We start from the raw sequence: 17,378 nt of genomic DNA on the forward strand, positions 1-17,378 counted from the left end.
TTGTGTACAACTTCCTTTTGATGCTCTCACGTTTTTTGATTATAAACATAGCTATCTGTCACTCTTCATCTGACTCACAGTTCTTTTTTTGCCTCACCAAAATGTAAACACTGGGCTTGGGAAAGAAACACTTGACATCTCGCAGGTACTTTTTATCCTTTCAGACACTCGTAAAGCCTTGGCTGAAAGGTTTAACAGCACTCTCCTTCAGTAAGGCCTTAAGAGATTTATACCAGATATCTTTAATGGGGGGCTGAACAAAACAAACTCCACTCTGCACTATTACGCTAATTTAATACTTATGTAGTAATGCCTTGACCCGCAGGAACATAAGCATTGCACTTTGACTTGAGGGCAGTTTTGGGATGTCAAAATGCTGCGGTTAAAAAAATAAACAAATTAAATATTTGTCCATTACCAACATAAAAAGACACAGAAAGACCTATAATTTTAGACAGTTTTGCAACCCAAGTTGTAACACTGTCTGTGAAAATTACATGCTTTTACATTGTATCCATGGTGAGACCCGAACCATGAGGTAGATCTTTTTAATGCTTATGTTTGTGTGTGTATAGGGAGGAAGGAACAATTAGAATATTTATTAAAAAAAAAGAATTATATTGAACATGTCTGGCTGGCCCACTTGATAATCTAAGAATCTCTTAGTACATGACCTTAACCAAAACTTTCTGAATATCCACCTCATTCCTGGAATTTCTACTATAGATATGATAATTGCCCTGGGCTACAATTATTTTGATTATAAGCATTAGGTTGTGAAAGACACATGACTTGTGTGTAAATCGAGCAATCTATTTAACTTAAAGCTGCAGTATATACAATCCTGAGACTGTTATGGAAACAACCCCGCTCCCCCCTCCCCTCCCTGTTTCAAATCCAACAGCCTCCTCATGATCATGCACAACTGTAGAGCTATTTGCAGTGACTATCGACCTTTCAACTCTTCTTAGTGACTTTTTTTCTCAAAAGCGACTATTGCAGAATTTTCTGATTTTTTAGAGACTGAAGGCTTGTATCACAGTAGTTAGTGTCCTCAATGTGCTGCAGGTGGCTGCCATGAGCTCCTTCCCTGTCCCAAAGCACACAGGTTCACACTCATCAGCCCCCGGCCGCAGCAGTCCCAACTACAGTTCAGAACGGAGAGGAGACCCACTGCGTCCAGACTCTCTCCACCTTGAATATGCTTGTCCAAGGTTGACACACAATATATCCCGGCTTGGAGTCTGCACAGAGTCCGTTCTACCTGAGTATGCTCTGCGATTGGTCAGCTCCAAACCTCAGCCCTGGTCTCTACCTTTTCCAGTCAACACCGCCATGTTTCAAATTTTTGCAGATCGATACAAGAGTTGTTTCTACAGTGAATTGGGTTTGGAGGAAGACAGGTGAGAAACAGAACAGAACATTGCACCCCAAATCATGACTGACTGTGGATATTTCATACTGGACCTCAAACAGCTTGGGTTCTGTTCCTCACCCGTCTTCCTCCAAATCTTTGGACTTTGATTCCTGAATGAAAGACACACTTTACTTTCATCAGAAAAGAGGACCTTAGACCACTGGCCAATAGTCCAGTCCTTCTTCTCATCTATTTTTTCTGCAAAAACTGAGAAGTAAATGGTGATTTCTTCACACTATCCTAATTTTTTGAATTCCTGTTTTTCGTGGGTTTTATGAGCTGGAAGCCCAAATTGTGTAAAAATAAACAAATAAATACTTGAAATCGTTTAAATTGTGGACCCTGAATCTATAATCTATGAAAGTTTAACTTTTTGAATGGAATTATGGAAATTAAACTACTTTTCCATGATATTCTATTTTTTTGGAAAGGGTCTGTATGTGGTTAAAAGTTCATTGAAATAGGTTTAAATCCCACTTCAAAGCAAACAGAAGCTGTACTCACTCATTAAAAGCTCATCTTATGGCTATTATAGTTTTTTGTGTTGGCATCAGGAGGCAGAGTGAGGTACAGTAGAATAATCCCTGCAACAGGTCCACTGGTGCTGAGTTCACCGAGTCCGACCTCTGAGGCTGCGGTGGGGGGAGTCTCTCCTTCTGGCTGCTCAGAGAATCCGGACACGGCGGTAGTGCCGATGATGCCGCCGGTGCACTTCAGTGGAGCTAAATGGCAAGCGAGCGCTAGCCTCGAATGGGACGCTAACTGTTGCCTGGGTTTGAGTGAAGAACTTGCCTAACTTGGTCATTTTAACATCACTCTAATCCTGCTCCTTTTTCTCTTTTGCGCGCCACTTATTTTCTTGCTGAATGAGTCATCATGACTCATCATGACTGACATGTGTCTAGGTGATTAGACAAATTGTCTGTTCCCCTCCCATACCAGCCACTAAGCGTTACCTTAAAGACTGGCCCCAAGCCATTCCATTCACAAAAATTGCCGTATCTGGACACCGCTGCTTTTTTTTCTCCATCTTCTTTCCTTCTTGGGCCCCTTATGGCGCCTGGGCCCCGGTGCACTGCACTGGTTGCACCATCGATAGTTACGCCAGTGGTTCACAGTAAACATGGTGATGCAGCTTTTAGTTGGTATGCTGCAAAGAAGTGGAACAAACTTGACAGTGTAATGTCTCCCCGTGAGAATCTTTCTTCATATGAAGGGGAAAAAAATGTAACATGCATGGCAAAACACAAAAAATGTACATTTGTACATTCTCTTAAACTGAAAGGTATTCAAACAGCTATTTATCTAGCCATGTAAATGTATTTCATTTGAACTTTATTCTTAGGAAATTGGACAATACCTTAAGATTAAAGATCATCTTACCATGTTCTTTGTGTCCTGTTTAAGAAGCCCAAGGAGGGTGCTTATATAATATGGCTTGAAGATGTAAAAAGTAATTGTACCTATATGGAAGTTTAAGTTTACGGGCTTAGCTGTCTGTGGCCATTGACTTTCCATTTTCATAAGTCTGTAAGGCAGTGATGTGCCGTAAGCACTAGGGTTGGGTAGGCAGGGCGTTGCAAATCGAGACCACCAATGTCAACACCAATGACTATTCCATATGTTTCTGCTGGGAAGTGTTAATTCAACTATATTTGTATAGCGCAATTTACAACAAAGTCATCTCAATGCGCTTATCAAAAGACATTATTCAAGTCTTTACGAGAATATGAATATATTCACAATAATTCAAAGGTCTACGCAAACAAATTAAAGTTATTAAAGACATCACAACTGTACTAACACACTTATATCCATGGTACCTGGTCCTTCATGCAGTTATTTCATCATTACAAACAAAAAGCCCCAAACAAGCCCTGTTAGGGTTTCTTAAAGCAAGCCGTGGAGAACAGAGAGGACATTCATTGACTTTAATGGGATGAACTGATCAACCATATCTAATAGAAATCATTGCCCCAAGCAAAAGCTGGAGCAAAATTCAATTACACACAGAACACAGAGCTTTTACGGCTTCTTAGAAAAATGTAATTCAATATGTTTGGTACAAAGAAGAAACAGACAAAGTCCCAATGAAATACTAGCAAAAAAAAGTTTTGGAGGAATTAAGTTGGTAAACATGGACTGATGGAAGAGTTTCAGTTGCACACCAAAACCCAACATTTTATTTGAACAATATCATTTTTTTTAAATTTTTTTTTAAATCAATTTTCTTTCAAATAAAGCCATTGACAAAGTTGTCCCTAACTATTTAAATACATAAATAAATAATAAAATCATTTCCGTTAGTTTAAGAGGTTTCAATGTGCCCCCATGTGTATGGTTAGTGATAAAGTGCAGGCTCAAGTCAGAAAGTAAAATGATTGTGTCATAGTCTGCCAACATTAAGCAGAGTAAAAGTGGACGGTTATGACAAATCACGTGATGGAGAGAGAGCAAAGCGCCCTGAAAGCCTGTATTTCATGTGGTGAGCTGGAGAAGACGAGTCATAACCTCCCTCACGATGGGCCGCCTTCCCTCACTGTCATCTGGACCACAGCAGCACCGGGTCATGGACGGGTGTCGTTAGAGCCTCACTGCACGGTGCCACAACCGGTACGTCTCTCCACGGTATTATAACCTTTACTTATTATTTATTGTAAAAATAAAATAAAATGGTGGTTTACTTTATGTTGTATACTCCTCCCCCCACCACCACCAAAACCACATTCAGTGCTTCACTTTGTTTTCTTGCTAATTTCACTGATTGATTTCACCTGCGCATCACTTGTCACCTGTTACTGCTACGGAAGTGACAACCCAAACCAACTTTTTATAGATGTTGTTGTTGGTGTAACCTAATGGAAAAGCGCGAGGAGGTGAATACGCACGCAGACTCCATGCGTAACTGTTCTGGAACTTTACGCACAAACACCAAAGCTTTTTTTCCCCCCAAAAAAAATCCTCCTTCTGTCTTCCTTCCCAGCTCATGTTCACGGAAACGCCGCTTGTAGCTTCGGTGGAGAACTCTTGTCTGGTAGGTTGGTAGCGGTCCGAGCCCCGCCAGAACCCGCAGGGGGGCCGTGAGAGCGCCTCGCCGGTGTGGGCTTCGTGTGCGCCGCAGAGACGATGGAGGTCCAAATGAAACCAGACCACCACAAACTGTCCGCTGTGGCTCCGCTCAACCAGTGCGACGTAGAGCTGACACTGGTGAAGGACCAGAATGGCGTTCAGTGCACCAGTTCCTCCATCGTTCCCAACCACGGTGGTCCGCTGACCTCCAACACCGAGGTGGAGCGGGAAATATGGGGAAAGAAAATAGACTTTCTGCTGTCTGTCATTGGCTTTGCTGTGGATCTGGCCAATGTGTGGAGGTTTCCCTACCTGTGCTACAAAAATGGAGGAGGTGAGGAAAAGTTTTTATTTTTTTAATGTATTTATTTTTTCCTTTCTGTAATTCAACAGGTGTATCTATTGAATTTGGTTTGGTACGGCTGTTAAAAAACTTGGATCCGTTGGAGTCTCTCAAGACTTTAAAAACATTTGCTCACACTGTAATATACAAAGGTATAAATAGTACTGATATATCCTACTCAAGTCGAAGTACTGTTACTTGATTGAAATTGTACTCAAGTACAAGTAAGTCATACATAAAATACTCTAGTACAAGTAAAAAGTAGCTCAATTAAATGTGTACTCAAATTAAACATTACAGTAGTTATTTTCACCCTGCACATCTATTTTTGGTAATACATCTTGCCATGGTTCCCTCATTACAGAACTTTAAAACACTCCTTAAAACCCACCTTTTTAAACTTGCTTTTCCTTAACCTTTCTTTTACTTTTGTTGTTATTCCTTTCTCTCACTATATAAAATTGATTTATTATGATTATTATTTTTATTATTATACAAACATCAATATATAAAGAGATGTATGAAGAGATGAAATCTACCACAATAGGAACTTAATTTATTTTCCACAAAGGCATCTGTATAAAATCAAATTATTTTTAAAATCAAATTACACCAATGAATTCAATTCAAAATTAATAATAATAATAATAATAATAATAATAATAATAATTAAAAAAAAAAAAAACACTCAGGCTTTAAGTATAGATACATTTATGAACTCTAAAACTGAGAAAATAACCTCCATTCAATGCTGTGGTGCCGTGCGTTACGTTTAATCTGGTAGTTGGTCGGCTATAATGTGATGCATTTGATTGTTTTCTGGTCATTTTATTTTTTGCAGTTTCACAATGTCCGTTGATCATTTAAAAAAATAATTATATATATATATATATATATATATATATAGATGTAGGCGATATTGCCAAAAAATATATCTTAAATATCGATATATCGCCCAGCTCTCCTCTCAAGGCTTTAATAACATTTGATCACACTGTAATATACATGTAATGTTTAGAAATTGATACATGAGCTTCAAACATTAGTTGTTTTAACAGCTAATTTACTTTTAAATTGGGTTTGAACTGTACAGTTTGAGTAGGCTACTTCTTTACTAACGTTACCTGCTTTCTGATGAGTGACATTTATCAATATTTACATACTATATTTACTATCCTATGTATTTATCTTGTCAGATGTTCATGTCCCACACAATAGGCTAGGTTTTGTTTTAGAAAAAAAAAAAAATCCTCCTTGCAAAATGATTACAAATATTGGACATTGTAATTACCAGTTAACAGTACTTTGACTTAACTCTTAAACTGTCAATTACTCTTTGTGAAATATTAGATATAGATTGTTAAATAAATCCCTGTCCCTTATCCTCTCACCTGTCTGCTTTGTATCCACAATCATGCCTTAAAAACAAGCTGCAAATCAAAAAAGACCTTTTTAAACTTAAAAAAGAACACATTAAAGAAACAAAAGATAACTCATAATGGGTTATAAAGACACAAATACTAAATACACTACAGTAGACCATGGATTCAGTATAGCAGTGTTTAATCAACAACATTGAAATAGATAAAAGAAAGTATTGTAATTCAATTAGCATCAAAATGTATTAACCAACTAAAGAGGATTGTGCTTTAAAGGAATAGATGTTCTCAAATTTGGCCACATTTGAGATTAAAAAAAGACAAGAGGATATCAAAACCTATTTGTGAACTCCTAAGCTATAATAAAAACCACTCTGCAAGCCATTAGTTGATTATTTAAAAGCAGATTCACTTCATAAGGAGAGCCACTTTTCTTCATATATCTCTATGCTTCACTACTGACAGTAAATGTGATTAGTAACTCATTATCAGGCCCTATACGGAGCTGCATGTTTACCCTTTAGACTCAAGTATGTTAGTGCAGTTTTATCCTGTGTACCCCCTTTGCATTTTTGTCAAATCATGTGTACCCCCCTCTTCATATCATAAGTACCCTCTTCATAATTTAATATGGATTTTTGTTTGTGGAATAGCAGGTTCTCCTAAACCCCTAAAATGTGTCTCGAACATTGGCTCCCCAAGACTGAATCTACAAATAAAAAGAATGAGTGGAATTTAGTTAAACTACAATGTTTATGTGACTACTTCAATTGTATGTAAATACAGTCTCTTTTGTAAAATGTAGCTTTTGTCTCCTATTCTCAGAAGTGTGATTAAAAAAAAAAATGATAAATTACAAGAAAATAAAGTTTTATTGATACATTTTACAGTTAGTTTTTGGTGAATTTGTCCAAAAAATAGCATAAAAAGGAACTAGGAACATTTCCCGATTATTTTGAAATTAATTGTTAAATCTTTCTGAGTACTCCCTGCTATGTGCTCCTGTACCCCTGTTTGGGAACCACTGTGTTCGTGTATAGTGACATTTAAAACATGCATGAACATAGCTTACCTCAAACATGAACCAATAGATTGTGACGCCTCACATACACTGCACAATGAGTTATTTCACTTGTTCACTTTATACAAACATTGCCAAAAAATGATCCATTTGGATCTTGTTTTTAATTAAACTAACAAATAATACATATTGTGCCATTAAAAAAAAAAAACATACAAATCTAAAATAAAAGCAGTGAAACTTAAAAAAAACCTGAGTTGTTTTGAAAACGGTTGACATCACACAAGGGAAATGGTCACAGTGAAAGGGAAAAGCCTAGAGTTCAGTAGAATCACCTAAAGAGTGTAAAACCTGTGTTTGACCTCCATAATAGAAGGTGTGTGCTGTTGTTTGGCTATAGGTCTCCATTCACATGGCAGAGAGAAACAGGCTCCATCACTGGCCCCCTCAGCTAATTGTATGATTTACTTTGTGCCTTCTGTAATAGATAAGGGCCATGGTTACATGACGTTTTTTATTTCAGAATTAGTTATTCCGATTTAAAGTATTCAGAATTAAAGTGTTCTGCTTTGTATTCACATGTAAATAGTAATTCCGAATTGAGATTTACATGGAAAACCGGTTTATTTGGCTTTATGCAATTCCGCTTTAGGTCTGGGGGTTGGGAATGATTCTGATTGGACAGGGGGCGAACGTGACGTGTCACGTCTATCGGGACAAAACACACAACAAAACTTTTCTTTTCGCTACAACATAGAAGACCACATGAGAAGTGTTTTTATTATTTTTTTAACTGTAGTTTTGAAGCAGCAGCTCAACAATAACATACGGTTTCGTATTCATCCGCGGAGCAGGAGAAGAGAGATAGAGAAAGGAGACAGACGACCGTACTTTAATCGCTCAAAGCCAGCGGTTAATGCAACAGCTGTTCTACCTCCACTATACATGACGTTGAGTGAAAAACAAACTTTATAATGTCCCGATGAAGCCTCTTTCGTTTGTCGATATCCGTGTGTGTAATAAGTCTTTGTGTCCATGTGAATGTTTGCATGTTTATCCTTCTGCCCATCCACTCTTTTTATTATACCCATGTCTTTTTAGGTTTTTATTAAATAAATAGTCTCGGCTCGAGTTCAGACGGCCATCTTGGACTATGTCATCACCATCGTGGCAAGTCGCGCATGCGCAGAATTTACTTAAAGTGGAATTAAGTGTTTACAAGAAAAAGGAATATTTTAATTCGGAATTAAAATCGGAATAAACCAGCCACCTATTTCGAATTTAAGTTTAATTCAGAATTTATATTTGCATTAGGAATTAAGTAGAGTGTCCTGGTCCGTTATCAATATCGGATATTGGTCCGATATTAGCCCGAAAACGAATATCGGATATCGGATTCAAATTTCCGTATTTTTTTTTATTTTTATTTTATTATTTTTTATTTTTTTCAATTAATTTTTTTATTTATTTTATTCAATTGTAGAATACTGTAGATATTATGTTGAAGGTTCAAAGTTATGTAACCAATTGGTTAATAATAAATGGGTCAGTTTTCTCATACCTACAGTTGCTGACTGTCTTTGTTTTAGTAACATCACTTGATCAAGACTTTTCTAACATTCCACACCAGAAAATAAGTAATTATTTTTTTATTAAAGAAAAGAGAGAGAAAAAAAGAAGTATGTATGATTCATGCTTGTATTGGATCAAATATCGGTATCATATCGGAAATTACTAAGTTGGTATCGGGACGTCCCTAGAATTAAGTGTTTACAATGTCGCATTAAAGAGGAATTTACTTTTATTCTGAATTAAAGAGGAATTAAAGCTCCCATGTAAACGTGGCCAATGTGGAGAACATTTCAGATATTCAAATGTTATTTGCTCTTATGTGGAAGTGTTTATCTAAAACTGTGGCGATAAAGGCTGTTTTTATCCAATAACGCTTTGCCACACTTCTTTATCTTTCCTCCATTGGAGCTAAAGCACTAATCTACAATGTTTTCTTTCTATCATTGGAGATTTTGCACAAAAAAGTGAATTACGATTTCCTATTTCCAGGTGCCTTTTTGATCCCTTACATTCTTTTCCTGGTCATTGCGGGGATGCCATTGTTCTACATGGAGCTTGCCTTGGGCCAGTACAACAGGGAGGGGGCGGCTACAGTGTGGAAAATATGCCCCGTCTTTAAAGGTGAGCTTTAACACACACCAAGACACATTGCACTTATAAGCAACTACACACACGACCTATCAAACTAGACCTTCTGCTTTGTCTTTCACCCCTTTGTTCCGTTCCTCTACATGCAACCAACATTTTACCCTTTGAAAATTGAGCCACAATTGATTTAAAAACTGGTTTTAATAACATGCTAACACATACTGTATGATTATGTTTGTTGCAAATTAAATACATCAAAGATTTGACATCAATATGACCTATTGCGTATATGCTATCATGAAAAAACACTGTATGGTTAAAGGATCTATTGATAAATAGAGCAAATGTTGACTTATTTATAGTAATAGTCATATCTGAAAGTAAACTATTTTTTCCATTTTGACATTTATTGTAAATGTCAACGTAATAATTAACTTTCAATGTTGTTACATTTATTTAATTTAGATTTAAGATAAAATGAAATGTTCCTTCCAATAATCAATAAATATATCTCTGTACACACTTTTTATAGTGCCCGTTGCTGCTTTTTGTCACTCTGCTTAAAAAAAAAAAATCCCTTAAAAGTTAAATGTATCAAATTGCACTCAGTGATGTGAAGTCACCAATATTCAGACATAGCAATTGTAAACACTTCCTTACATTTGCTTCATCTGAATAGACACAATTTAACATTTAAATATGCAACTGTAATCATTGCAATAACACTTTTATATAAAATCACTTATTAGCTTTAAGGCCTCCTTAAAGTAATTTGTGGGTATAGAGGAATAACTGTTACCATGTAATAATAACGTCCTTGAACGTTCTCAGTTGTAATTTGAACTGCGGTCAAACTCTTCTTTGTGATACAAAACAAATATAAGCTGATACTCACAATAATGAACTGACCATCATTTACTTAAAGAATAGAAAAAGGTCAAAACAGGCGCTTGAAAGTTTTTATTAAATCTCCATAAACACACAGATGGCATTGTGGGATATAGAGTCCCGTAGACGAATACATATCAGTGTTTTTTTACTTCATTCTTATCGTGATTTCTTGTGTTTTTCACCAGACAAGGATTACAGTGATCAGAGTGAAGTAAAAAAACACTTCAATGCATCCATCTCTGTGACTCCTCAACCCACAATGCAATGCGCCCTGAAAATGTCAACAAACCGAGAGATGAAGACAAACTTTTATGCAGCTAATTTAACTATTCACATCTTTTTTTTCTGTTATTGAACAATGTGGTCTGTTTTATGAATTTATCTTCTGAAATGTTTTCGTGTCCAGCAGCTTTAATCTGGAACCAGGCTAGTTGGTTTCACTAAGAAACCCCAATACCCCATGGGTACCGTGAAAGCTCAGTGTCAGTTTAATACAACTTTGCTGTCACCATATGGAAAACAAATCCTCTCCTTGTAATGTTTGCCTGGTTACCTTGTCCTTCTCAGGTGTGGGCTATACAGTAATCCTCATTGCGCTCTATGTTGGCTTCTACTACAACGTCATCATCGCCTGGTCCCTCTACTATCTGTTCTCCTCCATGACAAGTGAGCTACCATGGCTCAAATGTGGCAACAGATGGAACAGCCCTAATTGTGTCGACCCCTTAGCCATTAATAAATCTGTCCTTGGAAATGGGACCTCATACGCCAAGTACAAGATCACCCCGGCAGCAGAATACTACGAGTAAGTGATTTACAACTAGACCAAACAAATGAGTAAGTTAATAAGCTATACCTGGTTTTTGATGAACAACTGTCAGATATTTCAAGTTATTGAAAATGGCTTTGTTGTCTAAAATTATCCAGCAATAGTTAGCTCGTCTAGTAGTTAGCTCGTTCAACGGGTGTGATTCATATTGCTACCGATGGCAGTTTATCAGTGAAGAGATGATGAAATTATTCTTTGTAAATTGTAATAACCAGTGAAGAACAGTGATTTATCTTTAACTAAAGAATTTTACTTTCAGTTACGAGTAAACATGTTGAAATTCAAAGAAAAATATATTTGCTTACATCCAAGCCTCTGTTTTACTATTTTACTTGTATTGCTTACAATCAGAGGTGTAAATAGTGCTGATATATCCTACTCAAGTAGAAGTACTGTTACTTGATTGTTGCAGAAAAACTTAATATTGACACTAAAACATTAAAACATGTTGCAAATATATCTCGACTCACTGTCAATCTTTACTTCAACTGTGGTACGCCAGTTAAGTCAACTATTCATCAGCATGCATGGCTTAGAAAAAAAAAAAAAGGTGCGACCAACTGAGAAACTTAGTTGCACCAGTGCCACCACTGGGAAAGGTAGTGTAGAGCCCTGTACATGGACACTGTTTGTTATTTGTGTCAGGATGAAGAAAAAAAATGTTGTTTGCAAACTTCTCCCTAACTGTGGAATGATTTCAACGAAAAAGTGAATGCTTTCAATCTAATTAATCTAATCTAATTTCACATGACAGCATTGCTGGGGTTGCAAACTCTAGTAGGTTGAGCATTAACAATGTTTTTACTAAGTACTGCACACATTCTTGTGTTCATGTTAAGCCCTTTTTAATTTAGGACATCCAGGGAAACAGTAGATTATCTGATAAAAGAAAAATTCCATTTCAGGACTCAGGAGACTGATGTCTCATTTCCATTGTATTTGATTTATATTTAACTCTTTGAACATCACCGTTACTTTCAACGTCTGTGTGGGATACTAAGCTAATGGGAGTCAATAGAAAGGCTCTCATGTTTTACTCTCTGCTAACCTGAGCCTGTTCTTTCTATAATATATTCAGTTTTTAAAATACTTTGTGTTTGAAAGGTAGTAGGAGTATGCAGTGATGATGCTCTGCTTACACAAATCTGTCTTTTTATATCTCAGCTGGATGTAATAGCAGTAGCTGGTACAATGCAGAGTATGCTTGATGATGATGATGCATTCATTGCTTAGTCACACTGTAGGATTCTAAAACAATATTTTACCACTGGAATCAAACAATACATTAACTCCATTACACACGTCAGTGATCCACATGATCCCCTTCAACCTAAACAGTTAATTCCTAATGCTAATTTATTTATGAATTAAACTTAAATTCAAATTAAGTGGCTGGTTTATTCCGTTTAATTCCGAATTAGAATTCCTCTTTCTTGTAAACACTTAACTTGGTTAAAGCTGCTTTAAGTTAGTTCTGATTATTTTGTTCTCTACGAAATCCATGAAACATACTTTAACCAGCCTATCTAAATGGAATAATTTAACTGTTTTGGAAATATAGCCTATTTTATTTTAATGTTTAAAATTCAACCTTCGCTATTACTATGGACATTAAGCACCCTCATACCTTGTGTCGTACATTGCTTTTAATAAATGTGTATGCAAATTGAAATTGTAATCTTATAATCCTTTAATTAAACATGGTTGCACTTAGTTATTGTTTAATGTTACATTCAATAGCTGATGCATAGTTACTGCAAAATGGATGTTAAAGGCAATTGCACCATTGTAGGATGCTATATGATATATAAGTGATGGACACAACCTGCATTCCTTGTGCCACATCTTTATCCCCCACCACAAAGTGTGAAGGGGGATATAGTTTTGAGCTTCGTCTGAGTTAAAGGGGACAGCTTTTCTCAGAAACCATGTAAGATAGGATAACCAAATTCGGTGTGTGGCTTCAGAGTATCAATACCTTGATGGAGTTTGAAAATGAGAGGTGCGCAATTAATTTTTCCAGAGTCATTGCCTTTTTTCCGTTTTTTTTACTCTGTTCGAGGTATCTTCAAAGGGTAAAGCTTTTCTTAGAAACCGTTTAAGATAGTTAGTAATTTTAGATTTTGATGTGATATTTTCTTATGTGTACATCTAAGTTCTTAGATTTAGGTCATTTAGGAAAAGGTTGTGAGTTATATGGACAACCAATCTGGCGGGGGATGTGGATGACTTCTTGTTGATACTAACTATGGCACACTGTTAGACCTCTGCTACACTAGTACACTGGAAAGGCCTGCTAATTTTTGCACTTAAATGGTCTTGAATAGATCTTAACGATTCAGATCTGTGTCATGGAAATCTGGTGAAATATTTTGGAAAAGTTTTGAAAAATCATTGCCAAATTTTTTTTGAACCATACAGGGATACAGGGAGTACACATATATCATGACAATCATTACATCAAGTGTGTTGAGGCCAATACGTCAGGCTAAAACTCCATTGGGTTTTTGTTGAGCAGCTCTACCTTTGGCTATTTGTTAAAGCTAGGGTAGGCGATTTTCTCCAGATACATTTTTTAAGTTTTTGGTTGAAATTGTCTTTATGTCCTGACATAAATTAGGATCTTATGTGCTTTGAGAAAAAGAACGAAGAAAATCCATCAACTGTAGCAGCTGTAAACCTGTAAAAACTTCGACCAATCACGTCTCTCTGTCTCCCTGCTCGTTCGCGACCCCTCGCATACACAAGCTCACACTGAAAGCGCGTCACCGGTGACAGAGTTAAAACAGAGTTTTTGGTCATATTTTTTAACATATATAATGGTAAAGTTTAGTGTTTACTTACTGCTGAATGAGACATGAGACAACGACGTTTCTACACAATACAAGCGATGAGCTGAGGTCCTCTACTGCAGCAGCTGTGTGCATGCATGTAAATGGGGGGAGGGGCGAGGGGGGTAAAGACAGAGCCATAAGGGACGCTACATTCAAAATCCTGCTAGCTTTTGAAAATCGCCTACCCTACCTTTAGCACAAATAGTAGATCTAGTCTTTCTCTGGTTTTCAACAACTCAAATGTGTTAACCTTAAAGCTGTGATGTTTTGTTGTGTCGTAGACAAAAATTTGAAAATTACAAACAAAATCACTTAAAGGGTTAGGGTTAAAATTGCCACAAAATGCCAAATGGAGGAGAACAATGGTGGGACATAGACAGTTAAGGTACACAGTGTTTGGAACCAGAGGGAACTATACATCTTTCAGCTCATAGCTTGATTTGAGGACTGAAGCAATGCCAAGCACTGCATGTGGGAGACCAACTGAGTCAACAATTCACTTGCTTCTCTTTTTTTTGACTCTGCTACATCCACATTTCTTTTTCTTCTAGCATTACCTTTTTCATGAGGTGGTGGATTATTGGACAAAAGGCTTCTGGGCTCTAACCCCACCTCTGGCAGGGCAGGACTAGCCAACAGCAGTAATAATCACCTGTCTTTCCTTACTTACCACACAAATACAAACAAAAATGAAAGGCAAGAAAACTTTTAGGGTGTTTTGTCTCGAAACATGAAAGATAGAAAGTGTTGTCACTTCCTATCAGATTTCAGCGATGCATGGAAGTCCTTTGGCATTTATGAAAGTTCAGTTTTAATGTTTATGAGAAACTTGCTGTAAAATATGTTTCAGATTTAAAGTGTTTAAACTTTAAAGTTTTAAACAGAGATTTTTTGCAGAATATTAAAATGAGTTCTTGTAGGTTGGCCTTTAGTAGCTTCCCCTGGCAATGGTCTGTTATAGAAAAAGCACACTCCATGACCAACCTGGCTTTTTAATGAGAGATTTGGTCATTTGTACAAGAAAAAATAGACTTTTATTCCAGCTTTCTCACTGAATTGTTTTAACTTTGTTAAGCAATTGCTCAATAGCTCTGTGGGTAATTTATGTCCATGGTGGCTTCATAAGAATTCATTTCCTTTTGTTAAGCTGCTCCAAAAAAAATAAATTCCTATCTCCTATCGTGTTCTGTAACTTTATGTGTCAATCACAACGGGGTCTTTCTGCAGACTGCAAGACAATATGTTACCAAGATTTAGGGCTGTGTGTGAAGGTTGCTTCAACAACAAGAGACATTTTGTTAGATTCAAAGGAGATGTCATGGAGGCCTGATTTTTTTTTCATTGATTTATTTATTGATGTAACTTTAAGAACAAGCTTTGCTTTATGGGATTGCCTATGAGAGTAACTAAACATATTTGGGTTTAAAGTAGTTTTGTTCATTGATTCTTGTCCAACTCTTGACATTTTAGTCCAAGTATTTTAATTTGGTGTATTTTGTTGTAAACATAAGTGTGATTGCCCTTTATGGGTTGAAACCTGGCTATCACAATCAAAATTTGCTATTAGCTGAGAGTGGTGGTTTGTGACTTTTTAATAGCTTTAATAGCTAGGAGCCACACATTTTTAATAGATTTAATAGCACCACTGGACTCTGCAATTGGCCACAAGTAGGTTGGATTGAGAGAATTGTGAATAGAGAGGTATAGTGAGTATTGAGTAGGTTGTTAGCATATCATAGATTTTTAGAGATTTTATAGTATAGACTTGGTGTGTCTATATATGTCATTACATGGTCAGGCCCCTAAATATATCTCAGACTTGTTGTTCCCCTACTCATCAGGGCAATGCCTTCGGTCTTCAGGTCAGGGTCTCCTAAAGACCCCAAAAACTGAATTTAAAACCAGAGGATACCTGGTGTTCCAGGCTGTAGCTCCCAGACTCTGGAATAACCTGCACTAGTCTCTCAGGGAGCTCAACTGTGTGGACACTTTTAAAAAAACTGCTGAAGACTACACTTTACAGAAAAGCTTTTAGTTAACTGGATTTTAATTTTTATTTGTCCTTTAATGTTGCTGTTCTTATGATGTTTATGCACTCTTGTTTTATTATTCTATAGTGTTGCACTTGTACCACAACTCTGTACAGCACTTTGTGATTTTATCTGCAAAAAGCGCTTTATAAATAAAACTAACTTACTTACTTACTTACAGTAGCCCCGCCTATAATCAATAAACCTGGAGCAGTTCCCAGCATGCCAAGCAGTGTTATACCTCAGGTTTAGATTTAACAAAATTATTGTGTCAGAAACAAGACACTGTGAGTAACCATATGTGGTCTAAACTAATCAAAAATAGTCTTCAAAATTTCTAAAAAAGCTTTTTGCTTTCAGGTCTCTGTGCACGTTTTATTCTGATGTTGTCATATGTGTGTTGCATATGGAAAATAATTACATACATACTGTATCACCAAAGTGGGTGACTGGCTGTGGTCAACATATCCACTGTATCCCAGCGAGGAATGTTTATATCTGTGCTGTTCCCAGAGTTGGTGCCAGGCAGCATTAAATGGGGGGGCATTAAGAAAAAAGCGGGGGGCACTAAAACACTCCGTTCCGAGAAGCATCTAAACCCCCCTGCCCAAATGATCTTTTATCATGTTTTCCACCTCACACTGGTGGCAGAGGTGTCATTTGTGTGTCGATGACGTTTTGTTAAAGAGTTTTGATGGTGGAAGTCTGAATCTGTGAATATCTGCCATCTTTACCGAACAGTGTTATGGTCCAAATAGTATCCAGATAATCTGGTGACTTTTGCTCCCGGTCCGGACATAAAAAGAAGCAACGCTGAATAAAAAAAAAAAACATCACTGGTGAATTGAAACGTTATTAATACATAAATAAATCAAAACCACTTTACATTTCTCATGATCAACTTCCGTGTGTTGATGGCTGTTGTTAGTGGTATTTATAACGTGCAAAATATTTTTTTTACTACCCTAAAAAAAGCTGTAATTTTTTTTTTTTTTTGCAAAAGTGTCAAATGGTAAAAGTTCTAACATCTATTGTGCCTCACACCAACCTCACAGTTACTAGCCAGTCACCAGTTTATTTGGATACTATTTAGATCGTAACACCGCGAAACAAAACTACAGCGTGAGCAGATTTTTACAAGCTAAAACATCCACAGACTGAATGAAAACATGAGCAGGACCAGAAAACTGCTGAAATAAATCCTAAACAGTCCTATTGTGTGAGGAGACCTGGTCTAGGACCTGGGGAGGGAAACGAGGTGCAGCGGATTTCAGTTCTCGCGCTAATTTCTCCATAAATATCACACAAACAGAACAAGTAAAAAAAAAAAAAACAAACAAAAAAAAAAAAAAAACGCTGTTTATCTGGTTTTGGTTTTTTCTGTATTTCTGTTTTGGTTTTAAAT

At 36.7% G+C, this 17,378-nt stretch overlaps 1 protein-coding gene across 2 annotated transcripts in view; it reads left to right on the forward strand.

Annotated features, from left to right (window-relative positions):
* Positions 1 to 3,869: 3,869 nt before the first annotated feature.
* The window catches only part of slc6a2 (solute carrier family 6 member 2), a 42,284-nt gene continuing 28,775 nt past the window's right edge, over positions 3,870 to 17,378 (forward strand). Inside the window, exons 1-4 of one of the 2 annotated variants that reach the window (XM_028435309.1) lie at positions 3,870 to 4,030; positions 4,401 to 4,820; positions 9,291 to 9,422; positions 10,848 to 11,085. In XM_028435309.1, coding sequence (XP_028291110.1) covers positions 4,544 to 4,820; positions 9,291 to 9,422; positions 10,848 to 11,085 — 647 coding nt within the window. In that variant the 5' untranslated portion in view covers positions 3,870 to 4,030; positions 4,401 to 4,543. Of the gene's footprint in view, positions 4,046 to 4,400; positions 4,821 to 9,290; positions 9,423 to 10,847; positions 11,086 to 17,378 lie in introns of both variants that reach the window. The other variant, XM_028435317.1, reaches the window with a different exon arrangement.

The sequence above is a fragment of the Gouania willdenowi genome, chromosome 3 (genome assembly GCF_900634775.1).
Source record: "Gouania willdenowi chromosome 3, fGouWil2.1, whole genome shotgun sequence".
NCBI classification, from domain to species: Eukaryota; Metazoa; Chordata; class Actinopteri; order Blenniiformes; family Gobiesocidae; genus Gouania; species Gouania willdenowi.